This window comes from Camelus ferus, chromosome 2, assembly GCF_009834535.1.
Source record: "Camelus ferus isolate YT-003-E chromosome 2, BCGSAC_Cfer_1.0, whole genome shotgun sequence".
Classification (NCBI taxonomy): Eukaryota; Metazoa; Chordata; class Mammalia; order Artiodactyla; family Camelidae; genus Camelus; species Camelus ferus.
Genome location: NC_045697.1, coordinates 106,241,502 through 106,261,922, shown reverse-complemented (window position 1 = coordinate 106,261,922; position 20,421 = coordinate 106,241,502). Strand labels below are relative to the sequence as shown.

The 20,421-nt window shown below is 35.4% G+C and overlaps 1 protein-coding gene across 1 annotated transcript in view; it reads left to right on the top strand.

Moving 5' to 3' along the window:
• IQCM (IQ motif containing M) overlaps positions 1-20,421 on the top strand; it is a 228,162-nt gene that overhangs the window by 158,079 nt on the left and 49,662 nt on the right. Inside the window, exon 7 of the mRNA XM_032464780.1 lies at positions 11,443-11,512. Within this exon, the coding sequence (XP_032320671.1) occupies positions 11,443-11,507 (65 nt within the window). The 3' untranslated portion in view covers positions 11,508-11,512. The remainder of the gene's footprint in view (positions 1-11,442; positions 11,513-20,421) is intronic.

Genomic DNA, 20,421 nt, shown 5'->3' with positions numbered 1-20,421 from the left:
TTAAATTCTTAAGTATACTTAAATAATTATGAAAGTTGATTTTCATAATTTTTATTTTGAAAATGTTTAAATGTTGAACCTAATTATAGAATGATTTATTTTTATAGAGATTTTTGTATTGAATGTTATCCATTGGTTTCCACCCGTATCATCTCTTTTGATTATCATAATAATAACCTGTGTGCTAGAGGAGATGATATGCTTATTTATGTTCATTTTACAGCTGAGAGAACTGAGGCTTAGAAAGAGACTTTTTTAAGCTCATTACGAGAGCTGGAACTTTATCCTTGGTCTCTTCAAGTTCAGTGCTGTTTCCATTTTACTATGTGGAGACACTTTAAAAGTTCAGTGCTACAAAAACATAATTATGTGGATGATTAAAATATTCTTGACAGCAAGTACTGCCATTTATTGATCTTTCACATACTAGATAATGCCGTGCAATATAGTAGGTTTTTCTGTAAATAATTCACTGTGTTGAATTTCTTATTAAAACTAGAATTTTCAAAAGAAAACTTAGTTTAAAAACATACTATTTTTATTATAATGCCTAAAATTGAGAAGCTTTCCTTTATAGAAAGAAGTCACTCTAACATAATTTAAAATATATATCCAATTATGTTGCTCAATCCAGTTAAAAAATTCTAGTGGTTCATAAGAAGCTTTCATTTAAAATGGAAATATTCTAAAGTAGTTGAAAGAAACCAGAAAATTTATGGGAAATGGAGCTAAATTAATGTTTTCTGCTTGCTTTTGGTATATACCATTTTTTAAGAGACTCTGATTTTACACATTTTTGATTGTCAGTCATCTTCATTCATACTGACTTCCTTGATTGTGGATAATAGCTCCAGATGTGCAACCTACACATTTTTTCATCCAGTAGAATATTTCATCTAACGTATATATACTTAATCCAATTGATTAACTTTTTCAGTGTATGATACCAAGTAGGTTAAATTTCTAAAACTGTATGTGTTCAGGTATTTTTAGCTTTTGTTTTTTCATTTTTTTCTTCTTATCACTATGGTAACAAAGAAATTGTGACTGAGGACATGATTTTTTGTCTGAAAATCTTCCTTTGGGAGAATGAAGCAACTTCAGACTGCCTGTATAGACTGATCTTAAAGGCTGAAGACCATGTAAACATGAGAACCTTTACTTGATATTTATTTAAATCTCAACAAAGAAAGCTAACTAATAGCAATGGAGTGGCATATCTCAAGAAAGATAATACATTTGGTTCTATGTTATCTATTCTCAAATCTTCTTAGATTTTTGAACTTTGAAGGTTTTCCAGTGTTTTCTCAACATGTAAATAGAACTTTTTAGTTTATTTTCTGCAACTAAAATAATAGAAAACTCAACAATGAAGACAAGTCCATTTTCACTGTGGAGCCCTAGATAAAAACCTTAAAACCTGAAATAGTCTATGCATCTGAAGAAACTATGGTCTGAGATAGGATATGAATTATTTCAGGCTCCCTGACTAATTGGTGGCAAACTGTAACTATATCCTGGGCCGCCTCCTCCTCAAGGCACAGCTTTGTCCCCCACAAGCAGACAACACTGGATTTTCTGCTATTTTCTCAAGATACAGCTTTGTGTTATTAAATAGGAAGCATATAACGATTTTCTCCTAAATTTTTTTTTCATATGAACAAGCACTCTAACAATAAGATTTTGATTATGCAGAAAAGGGATTAAGGAGGATTAATAAAAGATAGTAGATAATAGAGGATACTAGGGCATAAGAAATTCTGATGGTAAAAGAATGCAGAAGTATAGGAGATAACATGTTAAAAAGCTTTATTTTAAATAACTTCTAAAAGAGAAATTTAGCACATTCTTATTATAAACATTTTGAAAATATATACTAAAACCAAGAGATGAAAATAAAAATACTGGCCATTTTGTTTCAGAGTGACATGAGGCTACTGACTAGAGGTCAACTAGAATAGGTAGCCAGGTCTTGTAAAGATCTCCTAGGGCCATCATAAACATGAGGGGAAGGTGTCTGGCAATTTGTCTTCTTTTTTATATAATAAAAATGTGATCACACTGTGCATTTATGTTGCTGGTACAGATCTCAGTCCATGAACTCACTGTTTCTCTACAAAGAGTTAATTTTTATTTCAAACCTCCATCAAACTTTAATCTCAGTCAATTTGGCTTTTCATTTTCTTTTTATGAGGTTGTGGCTAAATAAGGAGGGAAGGCTGTGTAGTGACACAGCATGTGGAGTGTCCTGTCCACCTGATCTGCAGTATCGTATGTGGACACAGGCATTTCCTGGTGTATTGGTCTGCCAGTTCTGCCATGACAACTACCACAGGCTGGGTGGTTGAACAATAGAAATTTATTTTCTCACAGCTTTGGAGGCTGGAAGTTCAACATCACGGTGCTGACAGAGCTGGCTTCTCTTGAAGCCTCTGTCCTTGACTTGCAGACCACTGGCCTTCTTGCTATGTCCTTACATGGTCTTTTTTCTGTGTGCCTGTCTCAGATGTCTCTCCCTCTTCTTATAAGGCCGCTAGTCTTACTGGATTAGGGCCCCATCCTTATCACCTCATTTAACCTTTAAAGGTCCTACATCTAAAAAGAGTCACATTTGAGTTTAAGACCTCAACATATGAATTTGGAGGGGACACACTTAAATCCATAACACCTGAGAGATCCATTTGACTTGTTGGATAACTTACTACTCACATTTAGTCAGTCCCAGCGGGTTGCTATGGAGATTTTTTAAAGGTCTCTTTTAGGTTAGTCTACATATTAAAAAATTCACTCATTGTGAGTGTACAGTTAAATGACTTTTGGCAAATTTATAATTTTGTGAAACCATAAGCACAACAGGTTTTAAAGATTTCTATAACCTGAAATGTTCTGTTAAGTCCATTTTCAGTCAGTCCCTACTGTTACCCCCAGTCCCAGATAACTACTGATCTGCTATATATGTCTATAGAATTGCCATTTCTAGAAATTTCACATAAATAGGATGATACAATATGTGTATATTGTGGCTGACTTCTTGCACATAACATGTTTTTCAGGTTCATTAGTGATGTGGCATGTATCAGTACTTCATTCCTTCTTATTACTGAATAATATTCCATTATGCATATATCACATTTTGTTTATTCATCAGTTGGTAGATATTTGGGTTGTTTCTACCTTTTGGTTATGAATAATGCTGCCATAAACATCTCTTTGTTGTTTTAATTTTCACTTCCCTACAAAACTAATAATATTGAGCATTTTTTCATGTTCTTATTAGATATTCATATACTATCTTTTGAAAACTGTCTATTCAAAACTTTTGTGTATTGTTTTACTTCAAAGCTTTGTTTTCTTATTATTGAATTATTGGAGTTCTTTATATATTCTGGATTCAAACTCTTTATCAGATACGCAATTTGCAAATATTTTCTCCCTGTCAATGGAATATATTTTCATTTTTAAAATGATATCTGAAGCACAGTAGTTTCAAATGTTTATAAAGTTTAATTCATCAATTTTTTTCTTTTCTAGAGTAGGCTCTTGCTGTCATAGTTTAGAAATCTTTGCCTCTTAAAAGATAAATATTTTCTTCTATTTTTTCCCTAGAAGTTTTATGATTTAGCTCTTTTAGGTCTATAGTCAATTTTAGTTTAATCTGTTTGCATGTTTTAATATACGGTGTTTCTTCTATAGGCAGCATGGAGTTTGATCTTGCTTTTTTATAATATAGTTTGACAAGCCTGTCATTTGATTGGAGTCTGTAGTCCATTCACATTTGATGCTATGATTGATGTGGTTGGAGTTACGTTTGCCATTTTGCTATTTGTTTATTGTATGGTTTATGTGTCTCTGTTGTTCCTTTGTTCCTCCTTTACTGCCTTCTTTTGTATTTTTTACAAATATTTTTACTGTACTATTGTAACTACACTGTGAATTTTTAAACTGTATTTTAAAAATTATTTTCTTAGTGGCTGCTCTATGGATTGCAGTATACTTCCTAACTTATCACAGTATTGTTCAGATTAATACTAAATAATTTCCAGTTAAGTACACCAACTTTGTTTCAGTATAGTTCCATGTCATCTCTCCTCCTCTGTGCTCTTATCATCATATGCATTGCATATATAAAGTTTATAAACCTAGCAATGCTGTTTTAAAATTATGATTTTATATAATCAGGTGGTTTTAAGGGGGTTAAAAAGGAATGTGAAAAATATTTTATAGTTTTTTTATATTAAATATATACACTTGTGTGTATATATATATGTGTGTGTGTATATATATAAATATTTGAATACATTTACCACCTCCTTTGCTTTTCATTACATCTTTGGATAGGAATTAACATCTGGTGTCTTTTCCTTTGAGCAGGTCTTCTAACAGTAATTTCTCATAATCTTTTTAAATCTGGAAATGTCTTTACCACTTTAATTTTTTTTGAAGGATAGTTTTTCTGGATAGAGATTTCTTGATTGACAATTTTATTTTTCAGTACTTTGAATGTATTCTTCCACTGGCTCCTGGTCACCATTGGTTCTGATGGGACATCAGTCATAAATCTTATTTTTGTTCTCCTATATATGATAAGGTGTTTGTCATTTTATGGTTTCAAGGTTAACTCTTTGTCTTTGTCTTTCAGCACTTTGGGTATGGTGTGTCTAGGTGTGAATCAATTTTTATTATACTTGGGGCTCATTGAACCTCTTGGATCTTTAAATGTGTTTTTTAAATCAAATTTGGCAATTTTTCAGCCAAATTGTTTTGTGTTTTTTTCTCTCTCTTCTTTTCGTCTAGGACTCTCTTATATTTATATTAGTCTGTTTAATATTATCCCAGAAGTTTCTGAGGCTATGTTTAATTTTTTTTTAATTCATTTGTTCCATTCTTAGAAGTAGATAATAGTTATTGATCTACTTTCAACCTCACTATTTCTCCCTTCTCTCTTCTCAAGTACATTACCTAGACTATTTTGTGAATTTTTCATTCCATTATTGTATTTTTCATCTCTGGAATCTTTTAGTTACTTTTTATAGATTTTATTTCTCTTGATAATTCTTATTTTTGAGTAATTGTCATATTTTCCTTTAATTCTTTAAGTATAATTTATTTTAAATATTTAAGCATATTTATAATAGCATTTTGAGGTCTTTTTGTCTGCTAAATCTAGAATTTGAGTCCATTCAATTTTCATTGACTTTTTCTTCCCTGAGGATAGGTCACACTTTCCTGTTTTTTGAGTGTTTCTTTTTTTTTTTTTTTATAATTGTTGAACACTGGACATTTTAGTTAATATGTTTTTGCAACTATGGATTCTGACCTTCCCCACTCCAAGGGTTTATTTATTAGTAATTGTCTGGACTTAATATGTGGAATCTGATCTCCTCTCCATGATGTTTGGCTATTCATTTTTCTGCTCAGTTATTGTTTTAATTCTTTGGGGGGCGGTTCAAACAGATCATCTTTGTATCTGTATAACTTAGTTCTCAGCCAATGATTGGCCAGATGTTTTACTCAAAACACCTTGAGCCCCTGAGGTCTCCACCATCTGTGTGTGGATTTGGGAGCACATTCAATGTTCAATTTTATGTCTGCCTCATATTTTACTTTCCGCTGGCACTCTTGGGTTTTTTCTGTTCATTACCATTGTTTCCTGGTTAGCTTGGGATGTGTGTAGAGATTATCAAATCTTTCTATTGCCTTCTTATTTTCAGAACCTATTAAATTTGCAGTTGTCCTGTGGTTGCCCCCAACTGAGACTGAAACTCAGGCTTGCAGAGCTGCAGCTTCTGTCCATTTATTTCTTATCAAGTGTGTTATTTATACTGTTAATGCCAGTTGGTTTTGATTTTTTCTCACCTCTTCAAATCAGTTTAGCTTCCTTTGATGGCTTTATATGTGGAGAAAATAATTCTCATTTTAGGCATATTGACATTGGTCAAGTCTTCTGACCCTTGTCAGGATCCAGTTCAGTAGAGCCTATGACCTATAGGTCTACATTCGTTCACTAGAGGAAGACGAAATGCTCAAAAATGTAGTTATATGAGTATAACTCTTGGAACAAAATCAGATTATCAGAAATGAAGCAATAAAGATGATTTAGGCAGGTGGCCAGTATTAGGAATATCTGATACTTCTGCTGATGACTGAATAATGATAATAGTCCTTCTAGTATCACCTCCACTTCATTAATGAAAGGAGTCCCCTAAATTGTACTGCCATGAAGTTTTTTTTTTTTTTTTTTTAAAGCAGCATTTAAAGTTTTTGGGTTATGCAACGCTGGGTAACTTGAGAGAGTTTGATGTTTGTCCCACCTACTCTGATGGGTTTACTATTCAGGTCTTATGAATCTATAGACTCTTACTATGCATTGCAAAGATATAAAGGTTTGTTAGTGATGTCTATAACCCTTGTGTAGCAGTATGTCACCTTTTTTCTGGTGTTTTGATAGATATTGTCTACTACTTTCATCCATGTGAGAAGTAAAAGAACATTCTTTTCTCTGGTTGATAATTTCTGGTATGTCATGAAGTGAAAGGAAATACATTAGAGCATATTGTATGGATGCCTTCCCTGACTGAGACAATCCAGAATATTTTTTATAAAAGTGTTCTTGCAAATATATTCAACAAACATCTTTCGAGCATTTAGTATGCTCTGTGAAATTTAATGTGGTTCAAAAGTCTTAGAGTCCCCACAATAACTGCGGGGACAGGCACATGTATAACTAGATAAATACAATGTTGTAAATGTTTATACATTCAAATATGTATCAAGTACAGAGATGATACAGATACTAATTATGTCTTAAGTTTGGAAATCAGGGAAAGTTAGAGTATTTAAGACTTGAATCAGTCATTGTGCTAACTAGATTAATAACAAAAAAGACAAGAGTTTAATGCATAAAGGATTGTGTGCAAAGCAAATTAGAATTTTCAGGGATGCTGGTAACACTGAATAGAGGAGAGTATGTGTCTGCTGGGTGGGTAACTGGGGAGGGGCATGATGTTACTAAAACTGCTGACTGAAAGATACCAGATCATTCATTGAGATCTAGTTGACTGTGGTTGCCTTTCCATATAGGATTCTTCTTATTTTGGGTTTCTTGTTCACCTGTCATCTGCCTACCGGAAATGGATGCTTCCAAATGTACAATGCAAATTAGATTTTGGATATAAATCAGTTTTGTAACAGTAGGAGCTATTTAAACACTTCTCCCTAGAGCTTGAATACCCCTGAATAAACTAGATACCAAACCCTAGGGACAAAGAGCAACCCCAAAAGATCTGTCTATCATCACCTTGCTTCAGCTACCTAATACAAGCAGCTGCTCCTAAAATTCCACCTGCTTTCTCCCTAACACTTTTTAAAGATAGTTCTTGACATTTTGTCTCATCTTACATTATTTAACACCGTTAATGCCCTCTTTCACTCTAGCCATGGTTGTGCAAAGCCTGTGAAAGCCTATGTTAATGATACGCCCTGGGAATGGTTGTTGCCAGTGGAAGACGTTCCCCTTTCTCCTCTTTCCTATCCTGCAGTCACATGAGTTGTTACTGCAGTTATTAAGTTCCTCTAATTAGCCATACTGGGTTTTTTTAAATCTTTGGGTCTTTATTACTTGGGTTGAAATAGTTGTATCATTGTTATATAAGCTGCACAGAGAATCTGATTAAATTGTGTAATATTACTTAACACCAGCCATTCTTCTAAAGCCTGTCTGTTTTCTTTAAGTAGAAAATAACCATCTTTAAGAAACAGCAGGAACAGCAGGGGTCTGAGAGTGGTGTTAAGTTCAATAAAGGTATAATTACTTTCATAAGTCTGTTAGAGAGCAAGGCTTTCGGCTTCTTTTGTTAGATCACTGTTTATTAAGATTACACACCCAGCACTCCTAACATGCAGAGATCCACCAGCAGGTCTTTGTTTTATATGATTGAATTACTATAATATCAGGAATATAAACTCCCTGGTGAGAACAACTTTGCTATGCAAGTCTCTGATAAATGAAAGAATTATTGATATAAAATATTTCATCAGAAGTGCTTATGAAATGCAAAACTTTATGATATAGTATAGCTATTCCAACATTGTAAACAGAATTAAAGAGCTCTATTTTTTTCTGGCATTTCATTTTATCCAGAGTCCTGTTAATTCCCATAGTGAAGTAAAAACTTACAAAGGACTTAAAGTAGTTTTCAGCCATTTACAGTCAAATAAGTCTTGCAGTTCTTACTCAGTTCACTTCTTAAGTCACCTTTAGGAATGAACATCTTCTAGCATTTCTGAATCAAGCTTTTAAAAGGAATTATGCTCTGCTTGGTAAGGCACCATGATGCTCCAGTGCTGTGAAGTCTATTGTGCTGATATGTTATAAGTGGTGTTGAAATGAAAGCTTATGATTCAGATTCCTGAAACCAAGCCTCTTTAGGGATGCTGCCAAATTAGATGCCAAAAGTTAATGCTAACGGATTGTTTACTAAAAGTTTACCTCTGCTGTCACAAGCCCACGAGAGCTTCATTTGGGCATTTCTGTTTCCAGAATTTAAAATTCTGTGACTGTTACCACATTGAAATCAGCATGGCAATACTGTTATGTAGATGCAGGGGGTTTTTTTTGTTGTTTTTTTTTTTAACCAGAGCCATATTGGCCTGTTATGCAAAGTGTTTACAGAGTAAGCTTCTTTTAAGGCATAGTTTTTGAGGAATTTTAAGGTAAATATCTCATGATCCTACCATAAAATTCTTGAATTTCTATTCTTTAGAAGTATTCCTGCCAATGATTCTTTATCTACCAATGCCTATATATATATATATTTATTAGCATGATGAGGGGCCAAACATCCTTTTAACTGATTTGTTTAGCAATTTAAATATAGAGGACTTGATTTACATATACATCCTTGTATGTACTTATAATGCTTTGAGGCAGACACAAGAACACACATATAAGCACTTTTTTTTTTTTTTTAGTTTTTTGAGGGGGGAGGTAATTAGTTCTATTTAATTAGTTTTTTAATAGAGGTATTGGGGATTGAACCCAGGACCTTGTGCATGTTAAGCATGCACTCTACCACTTGAGCTATATACCCTTGCCCCATAAACGTAGTTGTATAGCATGTATATTATAGTTAGTAGCTCTCATCAGCACTAATAACTGCCTAGAAGAAAGGCAGATACCATAACATTCTCTTTTTCTTTATTATTCTGTGGAGTTTAATTCATAGTACCAATCAGAGAAGACACAAAATTGACTGTACACCTATTATGCATATTTTCTAGCATTGAGATTCACATTTAATATTAAACAATCACTTAAATTAGTGGCTCTTACCCAAGATCTCATAACATGTTCATGCATCTAAATAAGTTATAAGTGAGTTCCAAATCTTTTGATTCTAAGGAAGTTAATGTCCCCGGATTTTTAAAGTAAGAAATGAATTTGAATGGATTACAAGACAATCCCTATAACGTAACTTTCATTTGCTGGAATTCCATAGTATTTGTTGAGGAGAGAGAGGAGGGAACTGTGGCTTGAGTGTTGGAAGCTCCATCCAAGTACAGCCTTTGTGCATGTGCCATGCAGGTAAACCTCAGTTCTGGGCGGCTGTAGCCAGGAACAGAATGAGAAACCCTGTTTTGCATTAATGCCCCATGTCAGCTAACTAATTTCTAGCAGATAACTCTTACTCTGCCCTTGGAAAAAAATCTGATTATTGCATAGAATAAGGAGTAGTTCTTCTTTTCAGGGATAAGATGATTACTAGTGTAACTACTACATAGCTCTTGCTAATGCCAAACTTTAGTATTTTCTGTAGGTACCGAGAGCAAATCATTGTTTGAAAGACTTCTAATACCATGTTCTCCATTGTGTTTTGGTTACAGTGAAAGACAAGGAGGGCTATTACCCATTACCGTATTTTGAACAGTTAGTCTGCAGGGGATAACTAGCTCCCTAACACAGCATTTGCAGGACACAGCAGTTAAAGTACCTTGAGAAACTATTTTTCTGTTTACTTCCAGCTGTCTTGTGTTCTCAGTCTTCTGGAGATGCTTGTTTTCAGTGCTTCTCGAGCTCTCATTTTTAGAGTATTCATTTCTAACAATTGTATTCCAATAGCTGCTTCATTACTTCCTTGGTTGTAACTAGATTTTGTCATTAGCAGTAACATCTTTCATTTTTCTTTTAAGCCTCTTACTTTCTGGTCACCTCCTCATATTTTTCTAGCTCTTCTCCCCCTTCAATAAATTTGCACCCCCCTGGGGACATTCAACCCATTAACTTTATATATTTATGATATTAGTAACCCCTGAGATTTTTTTTTTTTTTTTACCATTCTCCTTACTGAACTTAGATTCATTCCATGGTATCCCTGCATACATTTTTACTTCCTTACCCTCTTCTGATTTATTTTCCAACAGGCTGAATCTAATAAAAACAACAGTAAAACCAACTTTCTGCCTAATTCATGCAGATAAACATGGCATGGCTGGAGAAAAACATAACTAGGCAGATTTATTTCACTTTCACTTTCTGATCACAGATGTCAAGTGGACCCTCAGAATTGACAAGCAGTTTTAGTCCACATTTCAAGTTAATTCAGTCTTCTCTCTCCGATTAATATTACACATGATCTTGGCCTTCCTCAGACTTTAAACATCTCGTCTTCCTCCTTTCTGCTGATGACTTTTATTTCTAATGAAATGGGTATAGCAGACAATATTAGAAAAGATGATCTTATCTTCCTACCTCTCAATCTGTCAACCTTCCAGCATCTTCAGCTTCAGAGCCTGCTTCTCTTCCTCTTGCAATGGATGCAATGAATCTCCCTGTTCATCCCTTCTTGTTGACAGTATCACATTGTCTGGGACTTACTCAAGGATTTTACTCCTCTGTTCACTTTCTTTACTCCAGATTATTTCCTATCTCACCTCCATTATTTATTTCTTCTCTTCTGGACTGTATCTCAAGAGCATACAATATACTGAGAAATTTTCCATCTTATAAACACCCTCTATAGATGCCATGTAATCTTTTGTTTCTTACTTCTTCAATTGCCTTTCCATTTCTTTGCTCTCCTTTATAAACAACTCCTCAAAATATTAAATCTTCTTAGCATGTCTGCTTCTTTACTTTCTATACTTTTTTTCTTTTTAAGACCTATTATGAAATACTTCAGACCTATAAAAAGAATCAGTAAATATATGATAAAAACCACTCAGGAAGTGAACTAATGCTATTTGTATCAACATGGGTAAATATTTTTTGAAGAAATTATGAGGAAAAGTTTCAAAAGGGCACATGCTTTATGTAAAAATTCTGGGTATTCAAAATGGTATTTTAATTATTTAAGAATACATATATGCAGTAAAGCATAAAGACATGAGTGGTAAAGGAAAACAGCTAAGTTCAGAATAATGATTACTTCCTTTTTTTCCACTAAGGAAGAAACTGCTTGTTTAGGCATGTAAGGGAACCCCAGTCAGTTATGGAGAAGAGGAGCTATTGATACAGGTAAGAATCTAGCATTCAAAAAAATGAGTATGAGACTAAAACTTCCATCTTAATAATCCAACGGTCAGAAATGCTGCTGAATTTATCCTAAATGAAACTTCTGGAAGCTCCTGATGAAATAATGAGATATTTGCATAAAGAGAGAGCTCTCCAGCACAGTTAAATCTGAGCTCCATATAAAGTTATGGGTCTGGAGTGGAAGAAAAAGAGGAAAAAATAAGGGGGATGATATGCTGTTTCCACCATATATCAAATTTCCACCTACATCTGGGTCTGTTTCTGGATATTCATTTCTATTTCTTTTATCTCTTAGTGTTTCCCCACACCAATACCCCAGTTGGTATAGCTTTATAAGACCCATGTCTGGCAGGGAAAGTTCCACTACTTTTTTTTCCCTTTGGATCTTCTTGAATTTTTTCACTTTCATATAAATCTGAGAATTAATTTTTTTAGCTCCATTAAAAATGCAGTTAATATTGAAATAGTTTATAGAGAATTGACTTCTTTTTGATATTAAATCTTTCTGTCTGTCAATAGGTTATCTATTTAATCTTTATATTTTTATATTTCATAAAAATTAGAAGATGTATTTTTGCATCATATATTTTATATTTACATACTTTGTTTTTTAGTGACTTTCTTAATTTTTCTTCATAAAGATCATGTAAATTCTTGTTAGAATTATTTCCTTTTTATTTCATTTTATATTGTAGTAGGAACACTTCCCAAGAAATCTGTCCTGTTAACAAAATTTTAAATGTACAATACAGTATTGTTGAATATAGGCACAGCATGCTACAGCAGATTCTAGAACTTACTCATCTTGCTTAATAGACATTTCTATTTCTATTCATCTTGCTTGATAGACTTATTTCTTATTTTTTATTTTTTTTTGTTGCTGTGGGGGTATGAAGGAGATTCAATTTCTGTAATGTTTCTTAAATTAGATGCTGCGTATGCAGTGCTCATTTTCTCCTTTATTTCTTTCGTGTATGTCTGAAATACTTTAAAGTAAAATTTAAAAGTTCTCCAGTTCCTTCCTATCACATGTAGAATAAACTTCAAACACCCAAGAAATACATTTTCTACCTTTCTGACCTCAGGTCCTACCACCTGCCTCCTGCTTACTCTACTCCAATCAGGCTGATGACTTTTACTCTTTTGAATACACTAAATTCTTTGCACTTGCTGTTTCTTCTATGTAGAATTTTCTTTCCTTATGGGTCACTTTGCAAGAGTTTGACTCACATCTCTGCTGAAATATCATTTGCTCAGAAAAGCTTTTCCTGACTTTCCTCCCTGAAACGTCCTCTGCTCTCTATCCTCCTCGATCTCTTTAATATTTATTTTCCTTCATTTATCATTATGTGATGTTATATTACACAAATACTGGTTTGTTTATCGTTCATCTCTTCCCGTGGCCGTTGATTCCAATATGGCAGGGTTCTTTTCTTCCCTATTCCCTGCGGTGATCCAGGTCATAGACTAGAACCTTGTATACAGAAAGGAGAGAAGAGATGGTGTCGCCAGCCACAGCAGAGTGAAGGACAGATGACAGTACTAAGGTGAGAGACATGAAATGAAAATCTTTCCTACTTTCCTCTAAAATTGGTGGAGTAGGAAAAATTGCAAAAGATAACATACGCCTTTTTAGTCCTAGAGATGATAAAAAGTTGACAATTCAGTTGCCTTATGTCTTGTCTTGGGGCCGAGAAGGGAAGTTATCCTTCAGAAAAAGTCTGCTTTTCTCAGAACTTTCCAAAACCCTTTTCCAGGCAAGCCTGTGGAGATCCTCGAGTAATACCCAGGTTATACTTTCTTATTCATGAGTATTCTGTTTGATTTGTTCGGAGATATAATTTTAAACATGGACATCTCTTGTAGATTTACTGTGAATGTGTCACTTCATAGATATTGAAGATGGTCTGGCCCTGGCCTCATACCAACATCACCTTTGTTTACCAGATTCGAAAAGGACATTTTGTTGTTCTTATATTTATTTAGTTTGTATGGTGTTTTTTTCAGATTTTCAAGGTGAAAACAGCTGTAATGTATCCTGAGGCCACATCTATTCGGCATATTCAAGTGGTTTTCTGCTCTCATCTGGTGAACTTAGGACACACTTGCATAGCCAGCCAAGTATGAGTCACCCAACAAAAGGGAAAGTTAGGAGAGGATTAAATCTGATCAGGATACAAATACATGAGGTGATAAAGGAGCTGGCCCTGCTGCCAGGGAAAGCTACTCTCCTCCGTGGCCAACAATGAGCCTTCAGTGACCAGTTATGTTAATCAGACACCTGCTGTAAACAATATGTTCATAGGAAAGTTAATAAACAGTACCAGGCCAGGGTCTGTTATGAGTCAGCAGAAATGGACTGTTTAATCAGAACAAATGTTTAATATTAAAAAGAAGCATTATTCTTATTGTTAAAATAAAAATAAAACAGAATGGTAACTAGTGTGCAGAGTCCTCTGTGGGGCCTCGTTCTGTTAGTGCTGCATATAATGAATTTTAAAAACTGGTAGCTGCCAGCTTACATCCAAGAAATTATTGTTTGTAATAGTTTCTGAAGACAAATGCATTGAAATTAAAAATACAGATTTATTTCACCAATAAATCTAGTTTCTTTGTCAGCTTGGGCTGCCATAATAAAATACCATATACTGGACGTTTAAACAACAGACATTTATTCCTCACAATTCTAGAGGCTGGGGAGCCAAAGATCAAAGTACAGTAGATTTGGTTCCTAGTGACGGCCACCTTCTTACTGTATCCTCACTTGGTGTGAGAGGATGCTCTCATCTCAGCTTCTAATAAGAAGACTAATTCCATCATGGGAGCTTCACCTCCATGACATCATCTCAATCCAGTTACCTCCCAAAGGCCCCACCTCCTAAAACCATAACACTGGGGATTAGGGCTTCAACATACGAGCTTGAGGGGAGACAGAAACATTCGGTCCATAACAACAGAAGAATGCATGTTTTATACAAAGCAACACATCTTAAATTTTAGTCACTTCATGTCCTTTTTTCTTCTTATTCTGGGGGAAGGACTGAACTATTATATCTGCTTTGATTGGTGTGGCCAAGTCATGCTTAGTTTAGTGCCTACTTGATGGGAGTGATAATCATGATCTGTTTATAGTAAGCTGATCTAGTGATTCCTTTCTCAGTCTGGTATCACTGCTATAATCTAGTTCTTGCTGAGATCGTAATTCCAGGAGTCAGATAGGAAAGTACTTTGGCATGTAACTAGAATTCCCCTTGCTGTGCTGATCTGTAAATGTCCCATAGCTTAACATATGTGTCATTACTTTTATGGGAGGTTATAAAAAATAGTAGAATTAGGGGAGAGTATAGCTCAAGTGGTAGAGTGGTTGCTTAGCATCCGTAAGGTCCTGAGTTCAATCCTCAGTACCTTCTCTAAATAAATGAATATGTAAACCTAATTATCTCCCCCCACAAAAAGTAAGTAAATAAAAAATAGTAGAATTGATTACTTATAAATCTTTATAATACATGATTTCTTTAAAATAGAATATAACATTTAGCAATAAGCAAAATGTGTAGGAAATAATGAAAATAAAAAGTATGCCAGGATGATCCTTTAATGGTTCTGGTTATTAATCCTTCATATTCAGTTTATATATTTATAATACTGCCATAAGATATTTTGTCATGGAATTTCCTATTTCCAGTGCTTTACAAATATGTTCAATTGACAAAAACAATATCAATATCAACATTCGTTCTTTGAAATAGTCAGCTCTTTGTTTCCAAGGTTCTTATCACTCTTGGTCTCAACTCTCTCAGAATAAGGGGTGGTGGTCTGATCCTTGCCCAGTGACCCTCCACCTCAGCCTCCAACATTTTTTACAGCCTAGAGAGTTCATGTGTACTGATTCCTGGCAGTACCCCAGTCTCTCAGACTCTCCAGGCCCATCAGTCTGGAGAACAAAGTGAGGACTCTGTAGTGGCAGAGGAGGGCAGCAGTGTAACCTGACTGATGTGTTTGGGAACTGTTATTTTTATCTCCTAATTGGAAAATGGAGGCAGTTAAATTGGGTGTTTGTCTCAGCCGCACCCAGGTAATCCAGTGAAGCCACTTATGTTGTTGTTGTTAAAGATATTTAAGTAATAGCTTATTTTTGGAACAAACTTAGTCAAGTAATGGTTTAAAGTGTCAACTGACTTAGAGACTCTACAATTCAGATATGTGAATGCATTTTAAACTAAAACCTTATATTTTAATAGAATTAAACAATTACAAAAAGTAGGATAATTTTTTTTGTCTCCAGAATTGAAACTGAGTTACTCATTATTGGAATTGTGAGCATTGTACAGTAATTATTTTCATGATGAGAAAAATGAGGGGAGATTTTTTTAAAATTCTTCTTCCCTCCCTCCCACCATCCCTCTATCCCTCCATCTACCCATCTACCCTCTTTCCCTCGTCCTTCCTTCTTTCCTTCTTTTTCTGGTTCTCCTGCTTTTCCTTCTCTTCTTCTTTTTAATGCATAGATACTAAGAAAGATGACAGAGAGCAAAATGAAGGTGACAGACTATCCTCTCTCACCTCTTATTGTCCAACTAATAGATGGATTTGAGATGTTGAGTATAGAAGGTTTATGCCCAAGAACAGAAATAACTGTTCATGAATAATGTGAAAGATTTGGATCAAAGCTGACTGTTCTGGGCACAGGTGAAAAAGCACCAGCCCGGAGTGGGTTAGTGAGCCATTCCATCCTTAGCTCTGCTTCATCACAGAGCTCAGGGCAGCCTGGGACCCCACAGCATCATAGTGACAGAGAGTTGCTGTGCGCAGTAGAGCAACAAGTGAGTTTGGGGCACTTGAGAGAGTGGTGTTCTCTTGGGGCACATGGGGTAGGAATGATGTCCAGGCTAAATATAAGTGGGGCAGACTTCCACTGAGGAGACAAAGTGGCAGAGCATGAATGAGTTGTGTCCACAGGTATGTGGTATGTATTTTGGAGACTCTAATATAACTGAGGAAGACTTTGAGGAAAGCATGATGTCTTAGGATCATTCAGGTGGGATTAAGAGCAGTTAAAATTTGTGCACTAAAGCTAATGGAACTACATTTATGCTGACAGGTTGGCGATACCTGGGGCATTCAGATTACATTTCTATAACAAGGAAAAGAATACTTCATATATTCTGTAGCCCTTTGTGATGGTTCATTTTAACTAATCTGCCTACTGCTCTTAGAAGCACTTTCTTTATTTTCCTTTTTTAATTTCTCAGCATTGCTAGCTTTCTGCCAGAGAGGCAGCATTGTGTAGTTGATAAGGGTTTGGGATCTGGGTGGGCTAACCATATAATTTATCATCCCAAATGGAACACTTTGAGAATTAAAGGACATGCCATTAATAATTACACTGGGACAATAGGAAAAATCGTGAATCTTTTGAGTAAAGAGGGACACGTTGTCAGCTGAGCTTTGGAGCTCAACTGTGTGGGTTTGAGTTCTGCATCTGCTGTTTGTGAGAGCCTGCGTACATTACTCTAACTCTTTTTGCTCTGATTTTCTCACTTGCAAAAAAAGAGATAATGATACCCACCTTATTATGTTGTTGTGTGGAATAAATATAAGGTAATATACAGAAGGAATTCTGAGCAGTGCCTGGAGGATAGATGTGTGCTTTAGAAAGGTTAACCATTATTACCATGACACTGCCATTTCATGGGAGTGTCTTAACCAAGTCTATCACACGTTGTTTAACAGATATCAAACATGACAGCATTTTAAGAGCAAGACACATATATTCAATAGCACATATTTAAGAAAGCAAATCAAGGGTATGGTCTGTTTCAAGGAAGAGTAAATATCACTCTCTTTGCCTACAAAATAATTAGAATTTATTTTTCAATTTTCCAAAATGGGACAGAATCAAATAGTCATTAAATACTAGTAGAAAACTAATCACAAGCTTGCATAATACTTTCTCTGTGTTATAAATAGTATAAAGTTGCTCTTATTTATTTTTACTGGATTCTGGTTGATGATTTCTATCTAGCAAAACAGCAGTATTGTCTGATAAATGGTCTCTTTCGCTGTTTGACAAGAAATCACGACATAGGGATTTAGACCTATCTCTCTGCTGTCTTGTCTAGATCAAATGATGGGATCTGTTATCTGTATTTATGGTATGGTTGACTTGTCCTGGACCAGGAAGCTTAATTCAGGTGTTCTTTCCTTTCGTTTCCTTTCCTAGCTTCTCCCTAAATGCAGGAATTCCCCAAGAATGTCTCTTTAATTGCTTTCTGTACTTTTCCTCAGAGCTTTCCTTAGGTGACCTCATCACCTTTCTCAACCTCCATTGTCATTTCTATGTCCAAGACTTCCACATCTCTTTCTCTCTCTCTTCTCCTATGTCTCTCTTTCGCATTCTTTCTCTCACATGCGCATGCCTGGCTTCTTGACCGAATTCTCTTCTCACACTTTCAATACAGAATTGTGGGTCATTTCCAACTCAGTATCCACTGGAAGCTAAAATCCATTGTGCTTCTTTCCACTTGTTTCATACCATCTAATCAAGTTTTCTTGATTCTCTTTTCCTGGTAGCTCTTACTGACTTTCCCCTTCCTTTCTATTTTCTTGGCTGCTACTTTATATCTGACCCTCGTAAATTATGAATATGCTACTGTCCCATAAATGTTCTCTTATTTGGAAGAAAGACATAAAAATGTACTGCTTTGTTTAGAATGTATTGCCTCCTTTATGGAAAGTTTGAGATATACTAAAGGAGTCTTACAGAGACTTTACTCAAAGGAATAAAATTAAGAGTGGCATTTTAGGTAGGTGATGTTGAGTAGGATAAAACCCCTTGCCAGGTCTTCCTCATCTACCCAGTTAGTACTAGGTTAGCAGTGATCTACTCTAATTTTGTTGAGGTAAATTATGACTTTTAGGTTTTTTAAATAGTCATTTCCTGCCCACCACCCCCATGGTAGGAGTGTACCTACTTTCCTGTACTCCTGGTGTTGGACTTGGCCACGTAACCAGCTTTAGCCTCATGGTGGGTGGAATATGCTTCCTCACACTTTGCTCTTGGGCATGGCCATATGATTTGGCCAGTTGGTGATCAGTGAATGTGACACCAGCAGAGGCTTGACATGTGCTTGTGTGGTTGGGCTCGTCTTCTTGTGCCTGTGTCATTGCATGAGAATGGCATTTCCCAACTAGCCCTCTGGTCTAGGGAGGATAAGAGACATGGAGCAGACTGAATAAACCACTTGTAGCTTATAGCTGCCTAGATAAGCCTCGCTTAGTTCCACTGAATCCCAGCTGACTCACATGAGCTAACTAAATGTTTATCACTGATAATGAGCTAAATAAACACTTGCCCTTGTATGCCCCTCATATTCTATGCTGTTTGTTTCACAGCAATAGTTCCCTGACACAAGTTTCCAGGAAAGTTTTTTTTAGCTTCAAATAAGCAAAGTATTTCAGTATGTAATACTCATTAAGAGAGAGAAAATAAATTCATGTACTTTATAAAAGTTGTCATGATAATGTTACTGGGAGGAGGGGAAAAGTCACCTCAGTTCTTAATGAAAAAAAGTGAATTTTTAATGAGAGACAGAAAGTGTGATATAAACAGAAGATTTTATTAGTAAAGTAAAAAGGTAGTAAAGTATAGTACACCCCCGAGAATTGGGGGCGGGCCAACCCAAGAGAGGAGAAATGGTGCTGCTCCTCTGTTTTTCCTGTTCTTATATTGCGGCTTAGGGGGCGTTTTTGTGGCTGATTGATTTGATTGATGATTCACGTTCATTATGCTCAGGCTGATTGACAGCTCATACTCCTTGTGCTCAGGCACGCCTATCTCTTATATGCGTGTTGTTACCCATGATGCACACAGAGAAACCTACGCAGGGGGGGGGTGGGGCTCAAACTGCAATGTTAATTACATTATAATGAGCATTGGGCCAAGTGAAGCTGGGTCCTTCTCTCTGCTGTGCAGCTGCAGGGTTCGATTCTAGCTGGCCTCTTTGCTGGCCGTCATTTAGAGAAAGTAAAAGTTTTTGGAGCTCCTTGTCCTGAGTGCAGGCATACTGTTATTTTCTGGGTTGCTCCCTCCCCCATCCTCTCCCCTTGCCCGGTGCTCATTTCTATCTAACTGCCTAGCAATAATATTAGAGGAAAAGAGAGGAATCCTTATAATCAGATATTCAGCATGTCATTTCACTAAACATTCTAATTCAGTGGATTTTAAACCTTAATGTGATGAAGAATCACTTGGACAGATTATTTAAAGAATAAATCCCTGGCTCTAAGACTAGCAGTTAAGTCATTAGTTTGGGGTGGCTACCAGGATTCTGTATCTTTACCACTCCTAAGTAGTCCAGGAAACATTGATTTCATTTTTGTTTTCTTTCATTCTTTTCTTCTTTTCCTTTTTTAAGATTCCCTAGAGGGAAAAGTATAAGCTGTACTTGGTGACACATGAAACAAATGGAAGATAGAAAATAAAATGATAAGGGGTCTATTCTACTCTCTTATAACCTACTGAGTTTTTTTATCCATTATGAGTTGAAGGTTGAAGAGCAGCATTATCCTATTATTTTTGGTCCTCCTGTAGTTTACACCATAAGTTCAGTATGCTTTAATTTTTATCTTACTATTATTTATAATTGATACCAAACAGCTCTCTGGAGGCCTCTTTTCAACAAGCAATGTTCCCTTTGGCTGTGAAACCCACTTACCTTAACTGGCTGTGATTATACTTCAACCTAGCTCTCAGAGTCATGATGGTAATATTCATTTTACTATCCCAAAAGGCTCTTAGTATTCATCAAATATTTGATTTACATCATCTAATAAAGCTTATAGAATGCAGAAACATGAAACCTAACCCCATCATGATTTTTACTACTGTC